Raw genomic sequence first — 23,938 nt, forward strand, 5'->3', positions numbered from 1 at the left:
CTTTGCTTCTCTTGTGTTCTGCCATGACCCCCAGGAGCAGGAGGAGATGAATCCACAAGGACCTTGCTTTGCTGCACTCACTCTCAAATGGGAGAGGGGAAATGTTTCAGCACACCAAATGAAACACAGTTTTTCAGGAAAATCTCATTAATTTAAACATTCTACCTCACCTATTTGCTTTAAATGTAGGTCTTGGCTCTTACATCTCTTTTTCCTGTGCAAACAAGTATTTGTGCAGGTTACCTTCGCTCAACTGTGAAAACTTGTTACCAGGGCAATCGGGCCAATATACCTCACATGAAAGGGCAAAGGAAAATTTAAAAGGGAAAAACCAGCAAAAAAGGGGGAGGTTTTGGGCTGCTGCAGAGCTGTGCAGAATTAGAGAGGGTCCCTCATGACACCACTGGAAAGTGACAGCACTTGGAGTGATGGTCTCTGCATGAGCAGGTTTTGCCACTCCAGAAATGGGAAATTTCTCAAGATATTTCATCTCCTGCTGCCTCCTGCCCTGATGTTATGTAACAGATCTTATGCTGGGTTCTACCACCATAAAGCACAACCTCCCAACACCAATGAGTTAAAAGCTGTCTGGGCATCCAGCCCAGATGAATAACATTGCAAATGTTGAAGGAAGTAGCAAGGGAAATAGAAAAGCCTTTGACAGAAATTGTTGATAGCTTGCTAAGGCTGGGGAGGGAACCAGGGAATTTGGAGGTTGCTAATGTTGTTCCTATGTGTAAGAAAGGATCAGGGAGGATCCAGGAAACTACATAGCAGTGAGGCTGGCTTCAGTTGCAAGAAGAATATAAGGAATATAAATAAGGGACAGAATACTTAATTTGGTCAAATAAAACAAGCCCATAGTCATGGATGAACTGTAGAGGTCTAATTTCTCCAAGTATGTTATCTTCAGGTGGTTCTTTCTGAAAGATGCCAGTGGGAAACATCTTACAGACAGAATAGAAGTTAATGAAGTGGTCAGAAAGGGAAAGTTTTGACAGAAGCCTGAGTTTAAGTAAATTGTCAGTGATGCTGCAGCCCCGTGCAGATCACTGTGTGGCTGATATCAGACTGTCTGGTGCCACTGCTGACATGGGAGCTGATGTTTGCTCTTCAGATGAATCCATTGGAAAAACAGACCAAGTCATTTTCTGGCCTCACTCACACTGAGAACTCAAAAAATTTAAACCCATTAAGTAAAATATTTATGGTTTACATTCAAAACAAATTGAGAACAGGTTCACTGCAGCCCATGACAAGTGCAACACTGACATTGGTGGGACCATCATGGATTTGGATTTCTATGAATCATTCAGGAGCTGCTCCACTGATGCTCCTCAGTGGGGACAGAAATAAGAATTTCCATCCCATAAAGTATTTTAAGAGCCTTCTTTTTTATGTGGTGGAATATTAAGGTTGCTATGGACCAGGATAGAGAAAAGCAACCTGGAAACATTTTGTTTGGACAGAGGAGGATGTACACAGAGAGCAAGAAGATGCTGTAATATATGCTGCAATGTTTTGAGAGCCAGCAAGAAGCTGAACACTTCAGTCACAGGAGCAAGACACACTTGAGTTAGTTAAGAAAACATTTCTCCAGCTCTGAGCACAACATACAGGTATGTGCTGGAAAGGAGGAGAAAAGCTTCAAGTGGCCTAAGTAAGATGAAGGTGGATGTGGAGAGCATTTCTTCTCCAAAAGTCTAAAGCCCTGGTGAAATGCATCTCCTGGTTTTATGTGCTGCTTCTAATGATACGAAGCAAATTGCAGAGATTAAGCTGTTGCATAAGTGAGTGAGCAACATGAGTCAGGGGGTTTGGGAAATGTGAGTCACAGAGGGAAGGGAACGGAGCCAGGGCTGGAGCTGAGAAAGAGAGACTAGCAAGAAAATTTTAAGGCTCTAGATAAGAGCCTGAGAGAATGGAGTGCAGGGGAGAAGCAGAAAAACTATCTCTAAAAGAGGGAGCCATACATAGGGAAAGCTATCGCTAAAAAGCAGGTCAAACAAAATTTTTGTACACAACTGTGGTTGAAATCCACAGCAGGCTGCCAAAGTCAGCAGTGGAGGGACAGAATTGTGCAAATCACTTCAAGAGGCAGTGCGGGCACATTTTTGCAAAATGAGGGAATCACTGGGTATAGCCATTAGTGAGGCTTGTGGAATTATAACTATGAAATGCAAGTTGATTTATATTTTGAAGGAATACAGGAGGGAGCTCTGCTGCCCTCCATGGCTCTCACACCATGGCTGTAGCACCCTGCAAACCTCAGACACTTGCCTGTGCAACTCAGAGCATTCTCTTAGCTCACAGAGTTATGGATGGCACAGACTTCCAGAAGGAGCTTCCTAGAACAGCCCTGGAAATTGCTGCAAAGGCAGAATTTACATCAGGGTGAGTCACTGGGGCCTGAAGGCCCTATTTACCACAGCACAGCTGAGGATTTACATTCACATTTCTGGAGGAGCAGTGGAGCTCACATGTCACTTAACTGAGACTTAGTGTCCCTAATTGTTGTGTTTCTGCCCCACTTCTCCTTAGACTCTGACCTTGACTTTAATTCAAAGATTTTATACAGCAAGTTAATAAAGGCTCACACCACCCAACCCATTCTGGGCACAGCAAGGTTTGCCCAAGCACAATCCTGCAGGAAAAACAGAGTGAGACCAAAAACTCTGTTATGATGCTTTATGGATCTGAACTCAAAGTGTTCAGGGAACCTGAATTCTGTGCTTTGAAAATCCTCAATTTCAGAACTGTCACATCCTTCCAGTGCAGTATTCTGGATGTAACTTACAAGCAACAGACAGAAATTAAAGTAGTCAATCTAAACCCAAATAGTTTTGCAAATAGTTTTTCTAACCAAAGTACAAATAAATCCCTTAATAAATATGATCTTGGGTGGCTTAATGAAAGACTACATAATCCCCTCAGTACAGTGATCAAGACACTGAAGGTAACCCAGCTCCATTTTTAAGTAAGATTGATCTGCAAAAGGATTGTTAAAGACACCCAGACTATTTCAAAGAAGTTTTTCCACCTACACAGGATGTAACTGTCCAGAGGAAAACTGTCTGGGAATAAAAATCTGAGAACCTCATCAATCAGACTCAGAGATACAGTGAGTTTAAGAACTAACCTGTATTTCACAGGTTGCATGCATCAATAATCAAACACCATTCAGGTTTTTTAACTAATACAAACTTACAGCCCTTGTTTATGTGTAGTGAACAGCACAACCTTGAGAAATGTTAGTGAGATTAGAAAACAAAGAAAAAAAAAGAGCGATCACTTTCATTACTAGTTACTGGTGTAATTTATGTGGCTTACCTAGACAAACAAATGCTTGTACAACATCTAGAAATGAAATTTAAACAAAGTGATGAGGAATGATTTGGGAGGGTTTTCAGGTGTTTTCTTATCAGGCAAGATATTTGCTTAAGGCAGAAGCCTCAGCTGTGGAATGAGCTGCTGAAACAGTTCTGGAGATGAACTTTATCATGATGACACTAAATTTGGAAAAGAGGATGTAGAGGAAAGATGCTCAAGAATGAGCTTGTAAAAGCCCCATATTTTCTTTCTAGATCTGTTTCTTATACTGCACTCATCACTGTGGTATCTTGAGTGCTTTCCAGTAGTGCATTAAGCAACATGACAAACATCTGTCACATGTTTGTTCTCTCACACTCTCCCCAGAGGGACAAGTGTGTGCAGTGGAGAGCCTTGTTTTAATTTCTTTAATTATTATAAATACACATGCACGTAACACATTATTAAACATTCATGCTGGAGGGGAAAGGTCAGATAATTTTATCTTGCTCTCAGGATTAGAGCGGGTGAGCTCTGTGGTGTTCCTGTATCACACCCTTGCCCCACATTGCAGTGTCTTCTCAGAAACCAAATCATGGCCATGAGCGTCTGCACCAGGCAGAAACCAAAAGTTTGAATTCCCGATGCCTCATTTACTGTTCCCACTCAAGACCAGGGATTCTGTCAAGAAACAACAAATGGAGTGAGGTGGTAGAATTTAGGGAAGAGTGTCTCATTCCCATGTTTGATACAGACTAAAAGCAGGATTTAATGGAGCCTCAAAATCACTGTCAGGTCAGAGGGCACTGTGAGAGTCATGGTAAATCTAGGAATTTCATGGATTGGAAAAGTCTGGTTTCAACTATGGAATGAAGACCTGGGAGTGAATGATTTCCCTACTGGAGGGAGGTAACTGGGAAAACAATCTGGAAACTTGAGTTTGGTCAGACCTTGAAGAATTGCAGAGAGACAACCTGCCTACTCAAGAGCCACAAACAAATTGTGGGAATCCCAAATTAATCCCCAGTCCCCAGTGTGGGGTGGTGCCATTTCCCAGGGGCAGAGAAGTAGGTGTGCCTTGATAAATAAATAACTCTGCCTCTGCCACCTCAGAGAGAAATGGAGCTGCTCTGCCACATGCCAAGGAAACTCCAATATTGCTGTTGCTTCCCTCTGGTGACTCCCACACCTCTATTTCTCCAGTGACTCTCTGGACAGTTGGGAAACAGACTATTTCTGTAATGGACAGTGATCTGGGTCACACTGAGTGCCAAGAGCTGGAGCCTCCTCTCTGGCCTCACTCACAGGCAGAGCTGCAGCATCGCTGCTAAATTCACCAGAGCTCCTTCCCATACTCCACAAGGGCTGGGCTGCTCTGGGATTGCACCAACACAATCCACATTTGGCTCTGCTTGCAGCAGGGAAATCCTCACTCACTTCCTCACCCCAGTATCAGTCACAGCAGTAGGACACATCTGTAACTATTGCAACGCTGGAGATGCCAGCACTGAAACCTTTCCAGGTGCCTGCTGTTCTCCTCCCACCCTGTTTCCCTCAAACACAACCTCTAGGCCACCAGCCTTGCTCTACCAGCACAGAGTTCCCTGCTCAGGTGGGAGCAGACCCACTCCAAGCATGGCAACCTTACCACCCTTCCCTGGGGAAGGCAGGAGGCTGCCTCACTTCCCACACCTTTTACCAACCCACATCTTGGCCAGAACATCAAAACCCTCCAAGGGTTTCCAGATGGGGAAGCAGCAAGCAGGCAATAATTGTTTTGCTGTCCAGCTGAACTTACCATCAGGAACAGCCAAAAACCATGAGTTCAGAAGTAAATTTATGAATCATTTTAGCTTGAGTAGCTTATTATCCAATGCATTTTAACTAATCTATCTTAAAAGGCAACTTCATGTTTACTCATAGATGAAGCTCCTAAAGATCAAATAAACCTCCTTTGTTCCAGCACAGTCTACAACAAAAAGGACTGGAATAGTACAAGTATTTTATTTCCAGCTTTTGTAGGAACTGGGAGTACAAAGCTCATGAGGTCCCTGCAAAGACTTGCCCTGAGCTGCCTGGTGTTGGGGTGGCAGGAGGTAGCCAGACCCAAAAGTCTTCTTCACACCTGGGAATGTGCTTTGCAGTGTAAGGACACAGCAGTGAGCTCAGCAAATCCTGCACCAGCACAGCAGCTTCAGGACTGACACTGGGCAGAAATGCAAAGAGCAGCCTAACTTCTCTGCAGAATAAAGGGAAGATGTATGTAAAATATTTGGACATTTGGGGAGAGGGTAAATGTTGAGAATTAATTCAAACTGTTGATGGTTTATTTTTTATTGAATCTTGTGGTCGAATTTGTTTTCATTTGTTATGAGAAAGAATCCATCATTTTTTCCAAAGCACCACCCAGAATCTGCCACTGGTGATGTTCTAACATCCCCAGTGCCTATACAAATAGAGAGGTCAGCTGAGATTTGTAAACTAGAGATCATAAGTTTTAAGGAATTTGTTTATTCAGCCTAGAGTCTCCAAATTGTGTACGATGCCAAAATTAAAAATTCATCTCACTGTACTGTGTCATGTTACAATAAAAAGCTCTCCAACATTTTGGATGTTCAGATGAGAAAGCAAATTGTAATTCATTTGTCAGCACATGCAGTTTAATTATAATTAAGTACCTCCAGCAGTCATAATGAGCAGGCAAAATGAAAATGCTGTTTTTATACTTGTATAAACCTGCATTGAGTGCAAACTAAAAGCTGCCTGAATTACTCTGAAAAGCATCGGGCTAGAACTTGCAGCTTTAGCTGTACTGAGCAAATACAAACACACATAAACTGTTTCCAGAGACTTGAACAGATTGACTGAATTAGGAGAATTTTCATGGGAATGACAAGAGGCAGATCTCTTCCTGATGAGAAGGCCACCACATACCCAGTTCCAAGTCCCTGTCCAAAGCATGGAGCACGGGAACCATGCAAGAGATCAGCAGAGTCCTTTTAGTACCAGCAAAACAACATATTTCTGACTCCTTTCCTTCTTGAGAAAGAGCTGAACTACATTTGCTGAAATTTTCTGGAGTAATTCAGCATGAAACATCCAACCAGCGTGGGAAAAAAACCAAAGCAAAACAAAACAGGCAAATGATTCAAATATGATGAAGCTGCAAGAAGTTCACAGAAAATTCTAGACTGACAAGTGCAAAATATTAATGGCATTTGACAAACAAATGTTTAAAATAACCGTATCTGAAAATATCTACAAAGGCAGTGTATGAGAATTAAAACACTACCAGATTCCTGATAGCTGCAAGTGTTGAGATGACATCTTGGGAGTGCATCTGAACTTTTCTGCCTGCACTCCTAAGTAGTTTGAAGATGTGTAAAGTATTTAGCCTGTGGAAATACTTTAAGTAAATGTAATGACTAATATTGCATTTGTTTTCTTTTTTATAAAGATATAGATGAATGTGCAACTGGAACCCACACTTGCAGAGCTGACCAAGTGTGTGTCAATTTAAGAGGCTCCTTCAGCTGCCAGTGCCTTCCAGGCTACCAGAAACGAGGGGAGCAGTGTGTTGGTGAGTGTTGCTTTCCATTCAATGGTTTGCTTTCATTATCCACAGTTACAAACTTCATACTGGTCATAAAGCAGACGGGTATGTGTGGTGTGAAACAGCTGTCTCACTTTGGAATGCAATGGAATAGTCACTTTACCACAGTAATTAATCACTAAAACATGGGATGAGGAGCTATTTTAAGAATAATCAACACTTGGAGTTCACAGGCCGAGTTCTGCTAATAGTTCCCATTGTGTGATTGTTTGTGTTGGGGCATTGCCCAGTGTCCCAGAGACTGCCACGAGTCCCTGATGGCAGCAAAGCACCTTCCCCTGAGATCCAGCTCCAGGTCCGTGGGACACAGCGCCCCCAGCCCTGCTCCAGGACTCGGCTTCCTGAGCACAAATGACAGAGATGGAAACTCTGAATGCAGGTACAGGAGAGCTGCAGCCTCTAAAACCCACCAGGCTTTATTGTCCATGCCAAGATAAGCTGTTGGCACCCTTGGGAGCCATGCAAGCATGGCATGGGATTAAATCCAAGTGCAGGGCAAACACCACGTCTCTCCTGTCCCAGCCTCGGGTGGGGACATCACACCAAAGTGCCATCCCCCTGTTCCTGCATTTGACACTCTTTAATCACCATTTCAATGGATAAAATGCTTCTAGAGGCACTCCAGCCTTAAGCCTTGGGTTTGTCAGATAATAAAAACAACTATGAAGGAAGAGAGTCACATCTACACATCAGGAGGTGATATTTGAGACAGCCTCTTCTAATACACTGCACTGGTTTCATGCAGCTTAGGAGAAGAGCATTTGGGCTTGGGGTTTTTTCCTCTTTCAGGCATCCTGCATTTCAAACTGTATAAGAATTTTTAAATTTTTATTCTTTTTTTTTTATATAATTTTTATTCTTAATCTCTTCTCCTCTTGCTAAGGCCACAGGTAAGAAACTGAGAAGATTTTAGTACACACCTAGAATAACTTCAGTTATTCTGGGCATGGCCCTTTCTTCAGGATTCCAATTCAAGGGCTGTAGAAATAATAAGAATAAAAATTCTTATCTCTTTCCTAAGAGACATAGATCAGGCCTCAAACTGTCAAATTGGTGTAAACACAGGTGTATCTGATATCTCTCAGTTCTCTGTGCAGGAGTAGGATGACTAATTTGGAATGTAGGTAGATGAATAGTTTTGGAAGGTCATGCATTTATTTTATTTAATATCTGGGGTTTATTTGGATTTTTTTATATAGCAGGTAAATTATATTACTGCCATGCAAGAGCACTTCTGATATCAAGACCCATGGTCCTAAATGAAAGTCAGGAAACAGGACTGAAAAGAAATGGGAGAAGTGAGAAGAAATGAGACTGATAGACCTTTATACTTAAATGTGAACATATTTATGCATCTAAATCTATCCATGAAGAGGTCTGGAAAGTGAAATTTCCCTTCTCCTATTTAGGTCAAAACCAAGAATAACACCTGTGTTACATATTACACACTGACCTAAATTACAAGTACATCCCAACAGTTAGTACTGTCAGCATTTCAGAATAAAGCCTGTCTTTAGGGATTTTATAACAGCTTAGCCAGAAAATGTTCTTGGGGCCAGATCTTGATAGAGGTTCTCCATATGGGAGGAAATGTTTCTCAAATTTGAAAGAAATTTTTCCAGACTATTTTGGCTTGAAGGTAGAAGGAGAAAAAGAGACACATTTTTAACAATTGGTCGATTTTAATCTAAATTCACTAACAATTTCTGACTTTTTTCTAATTTTTTTTTTAATTTGCTTGTTCACATATTGCCAAATGAGTTTTTTCTGAAATGCATGACTGCAGGGAGAATGAATTGTTTTCCAGCATCACTTCAAACAGATTTGGCCCAATTGATCAGATGAATCTCAGCCCTTAGATCTGCCCAGAGCTGATGTGCCTAATCCCACAAGGAAAATTCCCACTGAATAAGAGCCAGATCCTGAAAGCATTTATGTGTATAAATGTACCAATGCATTGCTCATATGGATAATCCTATTTTTTTAAAGTTACTTATAAGAGCTTAGTCCTGTAAAAGTCAAGGATGGAAATCTACTGTGCCTCCTTAATTTATTCCATTTCCACTTTTCAAATTTCTCTCTGCAACAAGAGTTACAGTGACAATTGCTACTGTATGGATAGCCAGGAATTTTCCAGCTGAAGCCTTTCCATTCATAATCACCCACAACACTCCACTAAGTTCAGCCCTAAATTTGACAAAGAAAGAGTTAACTTGTAAAGATTATTTTTTCACTTGATATTAAAACAAACACTTTCCTCATTATATTAAAAAAAAAAAAAAGTCTTGGCCTCTTTTTAAACACATCTATGGTGGAAACAGCTGGAGGTGGGAAATGCAAGATCTGGCATGGATGTGGGAAGTGCCTTTCTTTGTTCCAGTGAATACTGCTCTGATTTGTGTGAGTGTTGATCCTTTGAAATGTCCCATTGTGTACAAGCCCAGAGCACAGCGTTGGGTTTCTTCACTGAGCTCCAGCCACCACAGCTCAAGGCAGCCACTGAACACACACACACATGAAAATGGAATAATAAAACATGTTTTCCAGGCAAAGCCAGAGCCACTGGCTCCTCCAGAATGAAGGGAAGCCTTTTAAAATGCAGAGGGGTAAGGGAAGGGGGTGGTGCATGTTCTGTGTGGCAGGCAGGTGAAAGCCCTGCTCCGATGCACAGCAGGAATGCTGACTCTTGGAAAGACAGACTGCTCCACCTCAAAAGCAGGGCTGACCTGCAAGGAGAGGCTGTGGAAGGCTCTCAGTGCCCAAGATGCACAGCCAGGTGTGGTGCTGCTGGGTGGGAAGGGATCCAGGACAGGCAGCCGGGGGAATGGGAGCAATGGGAAACCCTTGGAGAGCAAGGCAAGGTCTGGGGATCCCTGTGGAAGCACAACCACCTGTTTCCTTTTCAGGTCCATTAATCTATCCTTGCCATTTCCCTGTACTTGCACAGAAAATCTGGACTGCTCCTAATGGAGCTGAAAAGATTTAGTATGTGCCAGGAGTGCTGCATGCAAATTTTTAGGAAAATGAGCTCCAAGCCACATTGGCTGTGTTGGTCAGCACCGTGTCTGATCCTGAGGGATCAGGGAAAGCTGAACAAAACACTGAGTTTTACCTACACAAAATAAACCAGATCAAGCACTACTGCAGGACTGAGTCAATAAAATAAAGTTTGAATGCACACTGAAGACAAGGAGCATAAAAGCTTGTTACAAAACAGTCACTTACAGGAAAAGTTCAAGTGTATCTTGTAATATCCAAGGAAGCAGTGCCCAGCTCACATAAGCTTTCCTCCTGCTTTTAACCAAGTGCAATTACCTTTCCTCAGACACGAGAACAGCAGGGAGGTGCTGTGCTTCCATGTGAACTAACTGGTGTTTTTGGTGCCCCAGACATCGACGAGTGCACCCTGCCCCCGTACTGCCACCACCGCTGCGTGAACACGCCCGGCTCCTACTACTGCCAGTGCAACGCTGGCTTCCAGCTGGCATCCAACAACCACACCTGCGTAGGTAAGCACTGCTGAGGACCCCAACAGCCCCCCAGACACCAGCACACACCTGCCACGAACAAACTGAAATGAAACCAACACCAACCAGGAAAAGACTGCACTGAGAGGCTCCTCTGTGAGTGAGCCGAGAGTTACAGGAGGGTTGCAGAATAACAGACATTCAAGAAAGCTCTAAATTTTTTTGTTGGCATAGCAGATTTCCAAAGACATTCTAAAGCCTTATATTCAGTATTTAATCCTAGATTGAATTGCTCTTTCAGTTCTGCTTTATTATTTCCTGATATTATTCCCAGTTCACACAACACAGGCCAGAACTGGGAATCGAAGCAATCAATACTCTACCTCTGCAGTTAAGGGTAATTGTCACAGACACATTTTATGAAAAATCCTTTCCTTAGGACTTTTTCTTCTGAGAAGCCAAGAGGCCTTAGAAACAAAATGTAAACAATAATTATCTGCTGCTGTGGAATGCAACAGGTGCATCTGTGATGGTCTCATGTGGTTGTTTATAATTAATGGCCAATCACAGCCCAGCTGTCTCAGACTGTCTCAGTCAGTCACAGGTCTTTGTAATCATTCCTTTTCTATTCTTAGCCAGCCTTCTGCTGAAATCCTTCCTTCTATTCTTTTAGTATAGTTTTAATATAATATATATCATAAAATAATAAATCAGCCTTCTGAAACATAGCCAACATTCTCATCTCTTCCCTCATCCTGGGACCCCTGTGAACACCATCACAAGTCATTTACCTCAGCATGTGGTAAAGTCTTTAGGTCACATTTGAATATCTAGAAAAGTTAAAAATTTAAACAAGGGTTGTGAAGAGTGACCTTTCAGCTGTGATGTTGCCCTTAGAAATAAAACATTAAGGGAAGCTGCACAGTAGAATTTTAAAGACTGATGTCCAGTTAGAAATCACAACATCTGTTCTAGAAGGATGAAAGTGATAATAAAAGGTAACTGTCTGCAGAAGCACAAAGAGAATGGCTACAAAAATCAAGAGACTGGTGATGCAGATGGTCAGCTCTTTTGTGTATATAAAATCTATATTATATACATAGAAGAATCAGGCTGTGTTTTCCAGCTTCCACCATCCCTTCCAAGCATTGCCAACCCTCATCAAGCACCCTGGCACACTGCACAGCTCTGCACTGAGACAGGAATTGCTTGGTTCTCACCAAATCATAGGATTTTAAAAATGGCCCACAGACACAACAGAGCCAGGTGACAAAAGTCACTGACTTGTCCCTTTCCATGGCTCAAATGGAAGGTGGATTCTTTCAGCACTTCACCAAACAGCCCTTTCCTGGCTTTCCAGCCTCCCAGCATCATCAGGCATGTTTCTGCCAGGTGAAGGGGAGGAAAGCTTAAGGAGGAGATTTATGAATAGATGATTGCTGCCTCAAGACAAACTCTCCCATCTGCCCCAGCAGCACTTACAGCTGTAGCTATTACATTTGTGTCACGACTTCTGCCTCTATTGAAAATGGGTCAATATTTCTTGGGGAACAAACAGAAATGGGGCTTTGGCCACCAAATTTATTCCTTCTGGTAGTACTGGAGGAGGAATGATGTGTATCCTTTGCACTGCTGCCAGAAATGAACTCAGAGGGAAAAAAAAAGACTTTGTGATGAGTTTTCCCTGTTATCATTCATTTTCAGGACTAGGAGGTTCATTATGCAGAGAATTCATATTCTCTTCATTGGTTTTCATTTCTCTGAGTGCCTCATCTTTGTTAGTTTTTAGGTGTATCTGTAAATTTACAGTGTTGCTGACATTTATAAGCCATGAACTCAAAGGTTTTTCTCCAAGCACAGCTCTCTGCTCATGGAGATATCTGATAAACATAAACATGAATTGAAAACATGCAGGATGGAAATACAAGGGAAAACATTAAAATCCACAGACTGACAGGAGCAGCAGTTAATCAACAGTCTGTGCCAAACAAGGGCTATAGATTCCAGAGGTGATTAGACTTATATAAACTTCCCATTAAAAATTGCTTCTCTTCTCATACCAGTGTCCTCAAAATGTTCTTGGGATGGGCAACACCATGAAAAATGTAGCACAGAAAAATACCTTCCCCCAATATGGTCTAGGCCTTAGAGCTCTGCAGAACTCTACTGGCCTCAAAGGCTTATGTTATAATTGCAATGGAATTTAAAAGAACAAATTTTCAGAGTAATAAATAGCTCAAATAAATCTTAACCACTGCATGCTGAGAGGCCTTATCAGTATGTGTTCCTTATATCAATTATTTATAGAGACTTGGCATTTCATACCTGAAAAAAAGGCACTGGAATGTGGAGCTTAATAGCCACATTAAACATTTTTGGGAGAATTCATCACACATTAGAATAACTCTCATTCCTGGAAAAATACTGGTTTTTACATGGAATGTAAAGCACAGCTCTAACATTGCTCCAATGTCTGCAGATCTACATTGGGAGAGCCAACTGAGCTTCTGCTGAGCAACAGGCCCAGCCTAAGGACTAATCCACCAAGCCTAATTACCACCTACACAAGAAAAATATCTCCTTTTTCCTTTCAGACATAAATGAATGTGATGCCAACAACCCATGTGCACAGCAGTGCTACAATATCCTGGGTTCTTTCATTTGCCAGTGTAATCCAGGCTTTGAGCTAAGCAGTGACAGAATCAACTGTGAAGGTGAGAACTTTTGTTTTGTCTTGGAAAAGCAATTTTTTTGTTGTTTTTGTTTGCACTGAAGCCTTTCTGTGAATTAAAGGACAAAATAGAAGTGGAGACATTCTGTGGGTAGAGTTGTAGCCAAAACCCTTAAGATATTTATTTTTTATGGTACAAAGGAGGCTAATTCACACCTGAGTAGCTGCAGCTGCTTTCAGGTACAGGTAGGAATGGGTCTCTCTATAGCAAGTGCAAAACAGGACACAGATTGCTGCACTTCAGATCCCAAGTGGGAAGAAAGATTTCTGAACCCTGATGGCACAAACTCCCTGGAATTGTGGGTGGTCTAATGCTGATGATTATTAAATGAATTGGAAAGGAATGCACAGCAAAAACAAGGGCAATTTTGTGTGTTGTTAGGCTCCTCTGAAAACAAAACCTCCAATTCCTGATTTTAAGGGGGCCACAAGTGTGCTTTTGAGGTGCTTTGCAGCCTGTGTACACAAACAGCATGCCTCCTGTACAATTACACAATCAACACTTTATTTCCTCTGCCAGAGGCTCCACAGGGGTGCCCTAATCTCCTTTTGGACACATGATGACCTCACCCGTAGAGCCCACATCCTTTCTACCAGCCTTGCAGGCAGAGAGGTCCCTGCTTCAGCACTGCCCTCCCCAGTGAGCTGGGAGAGCTGTTACAGATGCTCCCTCTGCTTAACCTAATCTTAGGTTAATAATTATAATAATATTAATAATAGGTTAACCAAGCTGCTTAACCTAATCCCATTTGAACAGAGCAGGGAACAGCAAGCGTGCAGCCTCCAAGGACACCCTGAGCCCAGCCCAAGAGCTGGGCTCAGCTCAGAGGTAGGAGGAGGGAGATCTGTGCTTCCCAAGCCAAGCCCTCCTCTTGATGGGTTTCAATTCATTTCCTGTTGATGGCATGCACTCTTCAGTTCTGTTTCACACCAGGCCTCCCTCATGAGGGACTGATGGATACACAAGGATAAAGAAGCAGGAGAATGGTATCCACTGATTATTATTAGAAGACCAAAAAAAAAAAAAAAAAAGACTTTTCCCTCTTTCCCAGAGAGCTACTCCATGAGTGGAGGGCACAAGTACAAAGGCAACATTTTTGCCTTAGTAACTAATCTCACAGCTGTGGGTTTTTTCCTCAAAGTCATCATATTTTGGAATACTGCAAGAACACATGATTTCAAGAGTTATTTTCCCAAACCTGTTCTGAAGTCTAATTTAGCTTCTGCTTCCTCAAATCCAAACTTCTTTTGGAGGATTACTAACAAAATCCCAGCAGAGCTCACCCTTCCATTCTCAAGGCATTAAGCAACACATTTCAGGTTTTGGATAGTTCTTTTTAGATATTTTTTTTCCCAAGCATTTAGCTATTATATTTAGTTCTGCAACAAGGTACATTTTACAAGCCAATAACACAAAGCTCTTTTGCTCTCTGCAGACACTGACGAATGCAGAACCTCAAGTTACTTATGTCAGTACCAGTGTGTCAACGAGCCAGGGAAGTTCTCCTGCGTGTGCCCTGAAGGGTACCAGGTAGTAGGAGGCAGGACATGCCAAGGTAAGTGCCCTCCCCTTGGCAGGCTCAGCCCTGCATTGTTTACACCACTTCAGGCTAAGGGTGATTGCTGGCTAAATGGTTGTATTGCATGACAGGATTACTGTGCTGATAGCAGAAGATGTGTTGATAAAGCACTTGATGATTCATTAAATATCTTTTAATCTCATTTGAATCCTTCAGCTCAAACTCCAAGTCCTTTGGATTCCTAAGACAAAAATTTCAGTTTTTGCAGCCCTCAGGTAAAGCTTGTCTTGGATGTCAAGGTAGTGGCTCTAAATTTGAGATCAACGTCCCTGAATAAATCCAGGTCATTTTTTACAGACATGAAACATGGCTTTATATCATGTTTCTTTTCAGAGAGATTCCTAAATCCAGTCACAGTAAAAATTAAAGATATGTTTCTTCTGATAAAGGAGAAAAAAATGCAAGCCTTCAGCAGCTTGGATAATTCGTGTGTAGAAAAATAAGTGTTCTGGCCAGGTGCCACCAAATGCCAGGATTTTCAAGTTTGCGGTTTTTTCTCAGTGATGCTAAAAGTCTCTACATCTTATTAGCAATATTCTAAGTGCAAGAACTATTGCTTCTGTAATGCAGAACCAGATTTAACAGAATGTATTTTTAGAAATAAAGAGGTGTGATAATTAGGGCCAGAAAACATGAGAAAATAACTCTTCTTTACCAGTATTTTGTCTTACAAAATCCTGTTTCTTTTCCTTCTGAAGAACAGCAGCTGACACTGAGCATTACAGGATGGTTGATTTAAGCATCTAAAAACCTGTTTGTGCCTTCCAAGAGATTACTTTTGGATAAAGCCTTTCTGTGCCTGTATGAAATTTAGGAGCCCATGTGGGTAGACAGTGGGGCTCTGGCACTGACAGGAAATAGAGCATTAATACAGTGCAAGGCTCACAGTCTCCACCTCCCTTCAGGGCTCTTTCTCAGGCAGAAGCAGCTCTACTTTGCACAATAAATGAGTTTTCACTATTCCTTCTAAAGCTATTTTGGTGAAAACGTGGCCATTAATGAAGCACTTTAGACCATGAAACCCAGGTTATAACAACTGAGAAGCAGCAAAAGGCAGGTAATCACAATTCTTCTTTGAGACCTTTTTCCTCTCTCTCCAGGACACCTTTGGCTGTAAAACCATTCTTTGCTAATTATAAACTTGACAGCAATTCCACAGTTGCATTATATATGATTAATGTGCATCTCCCGTCAGCTAAAAACATTCAGTCTTGCTTAACAGCCAATAAGCAAGTTTATTCCACTTCTGCACAGAGAAACCCTTTCTAGTTAGGTCCTAGAAATCTAGACAAGGACATGGAAAGCTGATGGGTTTCAACAGACAAGCGGGTTTTTTCTGTAGTACCTTTGTAGCAACCCTGTTTCCATCTCCTTTGACACAGTCCTTCCTCCTTATTCCTAGATATAAATGAGTGTGAGACCACTAATGAATGCAGAGAGGATGAAATCTGCTGGAATTACCACGGAGGGTTCCGTTGTTACCCCAGAAATCCTTGTCAAGAGCCCTACATCCTTACCTCGGAGAAGTAAGGGAAAAACTAAATCTTGTGTTTTAGGCTCATCCTGAAGAAGGGCCATGAAGGAACGAAGCAGAACATTGTGTTTTAATGCCTTTTGCTGTGCTCTCCCCCTGTGTGTGTGGCAGCCGCTGCGTGTGCCCGGTGTCCAACGCCATTTGCCGGGAGCTGCCCTACTCGGTGGTGTACAAGTACATGAGCATCCGCTCCGACAGGACCGTGCCCTCCGACATCTTCCAGATCCAGGCCACCAGCATCTACCCCAATACCATCAACACCTTCAGGATCAAGTCTGGCAATGAGAACGGAGAGTTCTACCTGAGGGTGAGTACTGGGGCCACTCAGACCCTGTCTCGACACTGCCCTGTCCGTGTGACAACCCCAAAGGTCCCCAGAAGGCTTCCACAACACCCCAAAGTTTGGCAGCTTTTTGGTGCTTCCTTACCAAGTGTGCTTGGTTTTCAGTTTTCAACAAGCCCTTAACTCTTCTACCTGAAGAGCCTAAACTGTGACTCCAACTCTCAGGAATATTTAGCAATCCTGGGACAGCCATGTCAGATTCACACAAAATAACTCCCTACCTTTCCCTCTCTGTACCAACACCTCAGATAAATCTGTTTAGGACACAATTATAGAAAGATTGCTTGTACAATTACATTAATTACATTTCTCATTTTGCAAAAGAAGAAATCCATAACAGCATTCTAGAAATCTGTGCCCCATCCCAAGCTAAGCTCAGGCCAGCTTAGAGTGGTGTTGAGACATAACTAAACCTTTATTTCCCATAGGAAAAACCAGGGAAGTTCAAAATACTTGGGATAGCAGTATTTCCTGTTAGTGGGATACATTCAAGTAGATACACATAAATGGGAGTGTCTAAAACATCTGCTTTTTAAGCAGATGTTTTTTGGGAAGAAATCTCATTTTCTTGAACCCCTATAATATTTACAAATTCCTGGGAAATCCTTCCCTTCATATGTGGCTTTACACTCAGTAAAACAGATTCAGCACAAAAACCTTCTATCAGAAATACAGTAATTGGGAGGTTTTCATGTTTCATTATTTTCCTTCAAATTAGGAGATTATGGGCTTTTGATAGTACAGCAAGTGTACCAAGCTGTGGTATTGCCATTTACACCATGTTTACCCAAGGTGGGAGCAGGGAACTACTCACCCATATATCATTTGTTGTGACCTAAGAAATCCAGGGGAAAATACTGGATTACAGGTTGCACATCAAAACCCCCTAACTATCCCCAAAATACAAACAGCTACTTGCTTAAAATAACAGCAAGATCACTGCAGGTCCCACTTGGGTTAGACCCCAGTGTGGCCCTCAGACTGACCCTGGGAGTTACAGTTCCCACCTCCTGTTGCCACCCAATAAGAAATCACAGGCCTTAAATAAGGAAGCACGTGTTTATTCCTGCCAGAGGACTGTGGTAAACAAAAGCTTGCTTGGAAATTATTCCTACTGTTGTACTGAAATGCTGAGCTGGCTCCTGGATGCAGCAGATGGATTGGATTCATCTATGCACCCAACTCATGTGACATGGGGAGAAAATATTTGTAGTAGGCAAAGGGAGAGACAAAGCTGACCCTTTTATCATCATCTGGAAAAGGCAAAGCTGTTTGACAAACCAGCAGCATAACCCCAGCTTGGGAAAGAAGCTTTGAAACAAAACAAGATGGGGACAGCAGTAGGCACGCACCAGTAACAAAAAAATCCCAGCATTTACAAGGACAGCACAACTTCTGGAGCATGAGCCACAAGAGAGATTTTTGAGTTTCCCTCCACTGAACAAACCACCTCACTGTTAAAGACATTAGGGCTCTTGTTTCACTTATTCTCTCTCTATTTTAAAACCTGGTAGATGGGGTTAAAGCAAAAACCATCTTGGGATAGATTACCACTTCCCACATCCTCTGGGGGAGTCAGCATAACCAGGAACAGATTTTGAGTAGCACAGTTTATTCCTGTGAGCCTCAGTCAGGTGAAGTTATCCCTGCAGCACAGCCAGGTGTGAGATTAGCCATGGCCCTTTGGAAGTGTTAAAAGCACCCTTGCCTGGTGCAGGCCTGTGCTGAGGCAGAGCAGTGAGACACAGCAGTGACAGCAGCAGGGAGTTGCTGTGAGCTGAGCTGCCTGGTGCAGGCCTGTGCTGAGGCAGGGCAGTCAGACACAGCAGTGACAGCAGCAGGGAGTTGCTGTGAGCTGAGCTGCCTGGTGCAGGCCTGTGCTGAGGCAGGGCAGTCAGACACAGCAGTGACAGCAGCAGGGAGTTGCTGTGGACTGGGCTGTGCTGCCTGGTGCAGGCCTGTGCTGAGGCAGGGCAGTCAGACACAGCAGTGACAGCAGCAGGGAGTTGCCGTGGGCTGGGCTGAGCCGGGCTGTGCTGTTGTTATTGTTGCAGCAAACCAGCACGGTGAGCGCCATGCTGGTGCTGGTGAAGTCCCTGTCGGGCCCCAGGGAGCACATCGTGGACCTGGAGATGCTGACGGTGAACAGCCTGAACTACCGTACGAGCTCGGTGCTGCGGCTAACCATCATCGTGGGCCCCTACGCCTTCTAGCGCCCGCAGCAACCCCGCCGCCAAGGAGTAGTACCCAAAACAAAGCACTTACTATTTTTATTTATAGATTTTGCTCTCTTTTTTAAAAGAATTTTAGTAAGTTGATCTCTCTTATTCGCACGTTACACCTGTAATTTCAAATTAGTAGATGTGTTCCATAGTATAACATGGGCATTGTCACTTTCTGTATAAAGATTTAAATCTTTTTTTTATTACCTTCCTTGGACTAGATACATACTATGCTTTTATATGAGAACTGTATGTTCATACTATCCTGTAAAGCTTCACACACCCTTCCTAGCCAAATAGGTCATGCAATTTAAAAGTGATCTTCTGTTTTGTTTTCATTTTAAATTCTAATGCAGCTACACTGAATCTCAAAAAAGAAAAAAATTATGTAGTACGAATGATACACAAAGTAATGGTTATCCGATAAGCTAAAATATATTTCTTATTTTTAACTACTTTGTACCAAAAGGTAACAGTAAATAAAAATCTATTTCTGTAGACATTCATGCGCTATCACAGTTGGTTTTTCTAATCTGGGTTGGAGGTAAAGCGACATTGTGAGAAATGCTTCGCATCGGGTTTTTATATGTAGATTGTGTTAACCATACCGTGGAATAACATTACGCTCTCTCCAAGAAAAATAGACCATAGGAAGAAAATGTCTCCAACAAAGAAAGAAACTCCAAATGGGAAATCACCAGGCAGGGCACAAATGTCCATGAGAACACTGTTGGTAGTTACTGCTCAGAGGGAGGCAGCATTTTCAGACTGAAGTTAACATACTATTTTCCAGAGATATTATGTTGTATACTAAGAATTGAGTGCATTTTCTTAAGTTATATCATTTTTAGGCACTCGGTCCTGTTCTTGCTCTTACAACTCAGATGTATCATGTACAGTGTTCATAAAATTTATTTCTAATTCAAGAACTAATAACATCTTTTGTAATATGTAAAATCTTATTTCTTGTTTAAAATGTAGTAGTTAATCCTTTGATGTACAAAATTTTTAATAAAGATCTCTTACCATATTGTATTTGGTCTCTTTTGAGGTAGTTTGTTACTTCTGCTGCTATTGTCACGTACTGTGGGAGTTGGCAAAGTTGTTTTGAGGTCTGAACAGTCAGAGGGATCCAGATCTCAGCCTGTACAGGATGAGTTCTTGGAAGACTCACAACACAATTCCTTTGTAGAAGAACGAGCCTGCTGCCTACTGAGATTTAGTTTTACTGACAGCAAAAATTCACTCCAGAACAAAACTTCGAGCAGGCCACAACCACTGTGGCTGAGGGCAACCACATCCCCCTGCCCGGGCAGAGTGCAGAGCAGGACCCCATTATCCAATGATCATTCCTGCAGGAAGTCATTTGTGGCTTTAAACAAACACTTCATCTGCCAAAAGGCTTGGAGCACGTGGCTGCAGCACAGGCCAGGAAACGGTGCTGGTGCTGGGTCACGTTCTCTGCCTGGGGCCCAAAGCACTGGGGTGAGACCCCCAGCACTTCTCATCCCTCCCAGCAGGGAGGGGCTCCCCAGGACAAGTCCAGTTGCTCTGCAGTGGGATTTAACTGGGGTTTGCCATGGTGAAAAGTCTCTGCTACAGAGTTTGGCTTGTAGGGAGCTCCTTCCTCCCCAGTCATGGCTACAAATCCACTCGGTCTGAAAGGCAACTCTTCATACCGCACAAGCACTGAGCAAGATGCCTCCAGCCTCCTGCTCCTCCGTGCAACTCCCATGGCAAATGGCACATGCTCACCTCTACAGGTCCTCTAATTAACTCTGTCTCTCCATGTAGGCTGTCCTCATGAGCTGTGCTGCCCCTCAGACACCCCTCTCCACCCTCAACATCAGCACTGTTCTTTTACACCAACTTTTAACTTCCAAATTGTGCAATTCAGCATTGCCCACTCCAAGAAAATCAGTTTTGGTGCTTTTATGGGCAATTCTCTCTTGAGAGGTGCCCAGAGGAGGCTCAAGCGGCTTTGCCTCCTTAGGACCCCAGACTTGAAGGGCACCAGGCTGGTCTCTGGAGCAAATTAAGGAACCACAAATCATCCCTGAAATCTCCAAGCTGCCAAGCTCTGCCCCAAGGATTTACTCTACCAGTTTTTATATCAGTTTTACCAACAGCTCTTTTAAGCCTTCCTTTTAAAACTCTGCTCACCTGACAGTAACTCAAAATTGATCATTATATATAAAAATATTTCTACACCTCTCAAAGGGCAGAAGCAGCAGAGGCAGCTGTACCTCACACAGGTGGCCCAAGTCATGTTCAGCCTGCACAGTCCTGCACACCTCACAGTGCAGGATACTTGGCTCAGTCCACTTGATTTACACACCAGTGCCCTGCTCCCTGTTTGCAATATCCATGTGCCCAGGATACCACTGAGAGCCCAAAGTGGCCAAGTCAGAGGTTGTCACAGTGCAGATCCAGCCATGTGTCACTGTTCTGCAGGCTGGTTGAGCCTGAAGGTGGTCACTGGGTGTGGGCAGCACTTCCGTGAGAGCCAGGAGCTGGAATAACAGCAGCCCCTCCAAAGCAAAACAGGAGCGGAGCTGAGCTGAGCAGAAACTGGCAGGGGGTGGCTGGTTTTGTTTTGGGTAGGGGTGGGGTACATGACTGAGCCTGAAAGGAGCCCACAGTCAGAATGAGAAGATGGTTCAGAGCCTGAACAAGGAGAGCTTTTGTACACCAAAAATCCTGCATGGTTTTAGGTGGGAAATCTACAGGTCCTCCAGTTCTCCAGGCAAGCAGAGCTTCACCTGTTCCCTACAATTTGTAGGGCAGTGCAGCAAACATGCAACAAGAGTTTGAAAAGCTACTTAGGGACACTAAGGGACACTAAAATCCCAAAAAATTATATGAGAGCAGAGTGTTTGCTCAGCCCTCTCTGTATCCCATTGCCATGACCATTACCAAGAGCACACTCCAGGAAGGATTCTCATATAAATCTATCAATGTTGGAGAAAAGTCTAAATCAGGATCACATGCAAAGTTTAATATCTTCTCAGAAACAGAAAACAGGCAGAAAAGAGAGGGGAAAAGTGGGACTGAGTAAACAGAACTTAAGGAAATCAAAATGCAAGTTCATTCACTTCCCCAGGACCACCTGAACACAGTGCAGTGGGATTATTTTGCTTGGAAGGCTCACAAATGCAAGTTTGTTGTTGAACCCCGTTTCCATGGCTGCAAAGAGTTGCTTGTGTTTTGCATGATCATCCGTGTTTCTAACTTTATAAGTCTCCTCATAAAATATAGAACAGCTGCTGCCCCAGTCAGCTGTTGAGCATATGGAGCCCACCAGGGACAAAGCCCACTGTTAACACAGAGAATTATTTTTAACGCCCTCACATATCTAAACCTCCCCATCATCTCAGCAAAATGGCACAATTCCACACTTCCCAGCTGGGGGAACACCTGCGTCATGCAAAGCTGAACTGGGCTGCATCTGCTGCAAAACCCAACTTTATTTCATCTGGCCAGCAGAAAAAAGTGATCAGCCTCAGTGAATAGGGCAAAAAGTTAACTGTGCTCTATATCTGGGGAAAAGCAGATGTCTAGTTAAGATGTTTATACAGCAAACATTTCTGTATATATTAGGAGGAAAGAGAGCTGTTTAATAAAACAGGGTTGGGTTAGAGTTGCCAAAGCAAATTTGAAGGGCAGTACAACAGCTTTTGTAATTTTTGTATGGGAAAAGATATGAAATCCTGTTTTATATTGATTATATGCATTGAACAAGTAATTTTTTTTAAGTGACCTCAAAATTAACTCCTTAAAGTCTCACACTTATTCTATTTGTTCAGCAGAAAAAACTGCAAATATCATGTCACAGAAACATGGTAGCATTGAAGGCACCCCCTGATTTATTCTCTGCTATCTCAGCAATCACCTTGATCATGGCTGAGGGACCAAGACACACAGCAATACTTCCTGCAGACCAAAACACTCAGGTGAGCTCCAGGTTTTGTTTGCAAACACCTTCACTCTGTCAGTCACATGCTTTCTCATGAGATAAATTTTGCTTTCTGATCCAGAATCCCAGTGGTCCCAGAAGCAACATCAGCACTCTGCATCCCTGCTCCCTCACAGAAATGCATCTAGATAATTAGTATTTTTTAATGTTAATAATATTTTTGTAACTTCTACCTAACCACAAAGTACATTTATATTCAAACAGGATAAACATTCAAAAGGTGTAGCTCTCAGCTAAGCACTCCAGCAGCCCCTGCCCTGCAAACACACTCTCCTGCACTTCATTGCATTGCTGTAATAAAACATTCTTTTTTTTCTCTCCCCCCAACCCTTAAGACACCCACTAAAGCTTCTGCAGGTCCACAAAAACTCCCAAAGCAAAGACATGGCCCATCCCCATCCATACACCTGAACAAGCACACAAAGGCTTTCAAATGGAGCAGCCTGCCAGCTGGGTTGACAAAAGCAACATATTTATGCTGTTAAACTCTGAAACCACAGCCATGGAAGTTCCACAGGCACCTCAAGGTTTAAATCCTGCCAGTGCCACTCCAGAAACATCTGAACCTGTGACCACCTCCTCTGGAGGGTCACATTTTCTTCTTGCACTGGAGTGTTTCTGGAGTATCTCTGTGCAACATACAGGAATGTTTCCTATACAGAATATATACAACAAACACCCAAGTGGGAAGTCAAAAGAGCAAAATTCCTGCAGGCGGCATGGAAACTAGGAAAACAAACAAATTTTGGAAGCTGGGAGCAAGGGCTGCAGAGGGGAAGCCAACATACCAAAACAGCAGGGTAAAAGGCATTATTAAAATCAATAAGTCATTCTCTGAGAAGCTGAGGCTGTACATGAACACGGCAAATGGAAATGTTCCTGAGCTCTGCAAGGTCAGGGGTGAAAACAAACACGGCAGGCCAAAGGAGCAGCTTGCAAATGCCTGCACTGGCAAATCACAACTCTCCCAGTCACAGCAAAAGCAACATCCCAGGAGGCTCATGGGGCCACACATCAGGGGGACAAGCAAAAACAATAATGCCATGGCAAAAAATAATGAAGTGAAACTTTCTGTTGCATGCCTGGAGGAGGAATTTGGCACAACAGCACTGTGCCAGAGCTGCTCTTACAGGCAACATATCAAAGGACCTGCCCCAGAGTAA

At 42.9% G+C, this 23,938-nt stretch overlaps 1 protein-coding gene across 2 annotated transcripts in view; it reads left to right on the forward strand.

Annotated features, from left to right (window-relative positions):
- EFEMP1 (EGF containing fibulin extracellular matrix protein 1) overlaps positions 1-19,834 on the forward strand; it is a 45,868-nt gene extending 26,034 nt beyond the window's left edge. For both annotated transcript variants that reach the window (XM_071445977.1, XM_071446063.1), the window contains exons 5-11: positions 6,767-6,889; positions 10,312-10,431; positions 12,984-13,103; positions 14,557-14,676; positions 16,103-16,226; positions 16,346-16,541; positions 18,632-19,834. In XM_071445977.1, coding sequence (XP_071302078.1) covers positions 6,767-6,889; positions 10,312-10,431; positions 12,984-13,103; positions 14,557-14,676; positions 16,103-16,226; positions 16,346-16,541; positions 18,632-18,790 — 962 coding nt within the window. In that variant the 3' untranslated portion in view covers positions 18,791-19,834. The remainder of the gene's footprint in view (positions 1-6,766; positions 6,890-10,311; positions 10,432-12,983; positions 13,104-14,556; positions 14,677-16,102; positions 16,227-16,345; positions 16,542-18,631) is intronic.
- The last annotated feature ends 4,104 nt before the right edge of the window (positions 19,835-23,938 follow it).

Source organism: Agelaius tricolor, unplaced genomic scaffold (assembly GCF_023055355.1).
Source record: "Agelaius tricolor isolate 1412-34295 unplaced genomic scaffold, bAgeTri1.0.p SCAF_1, whole genome shotgun sequence".
Lineage (NCBI taxonomy): Eukaryota > Metazoa > Chordata > Aves > Passeriformes > Icteridae > Agelaius > Agelaius tricolor.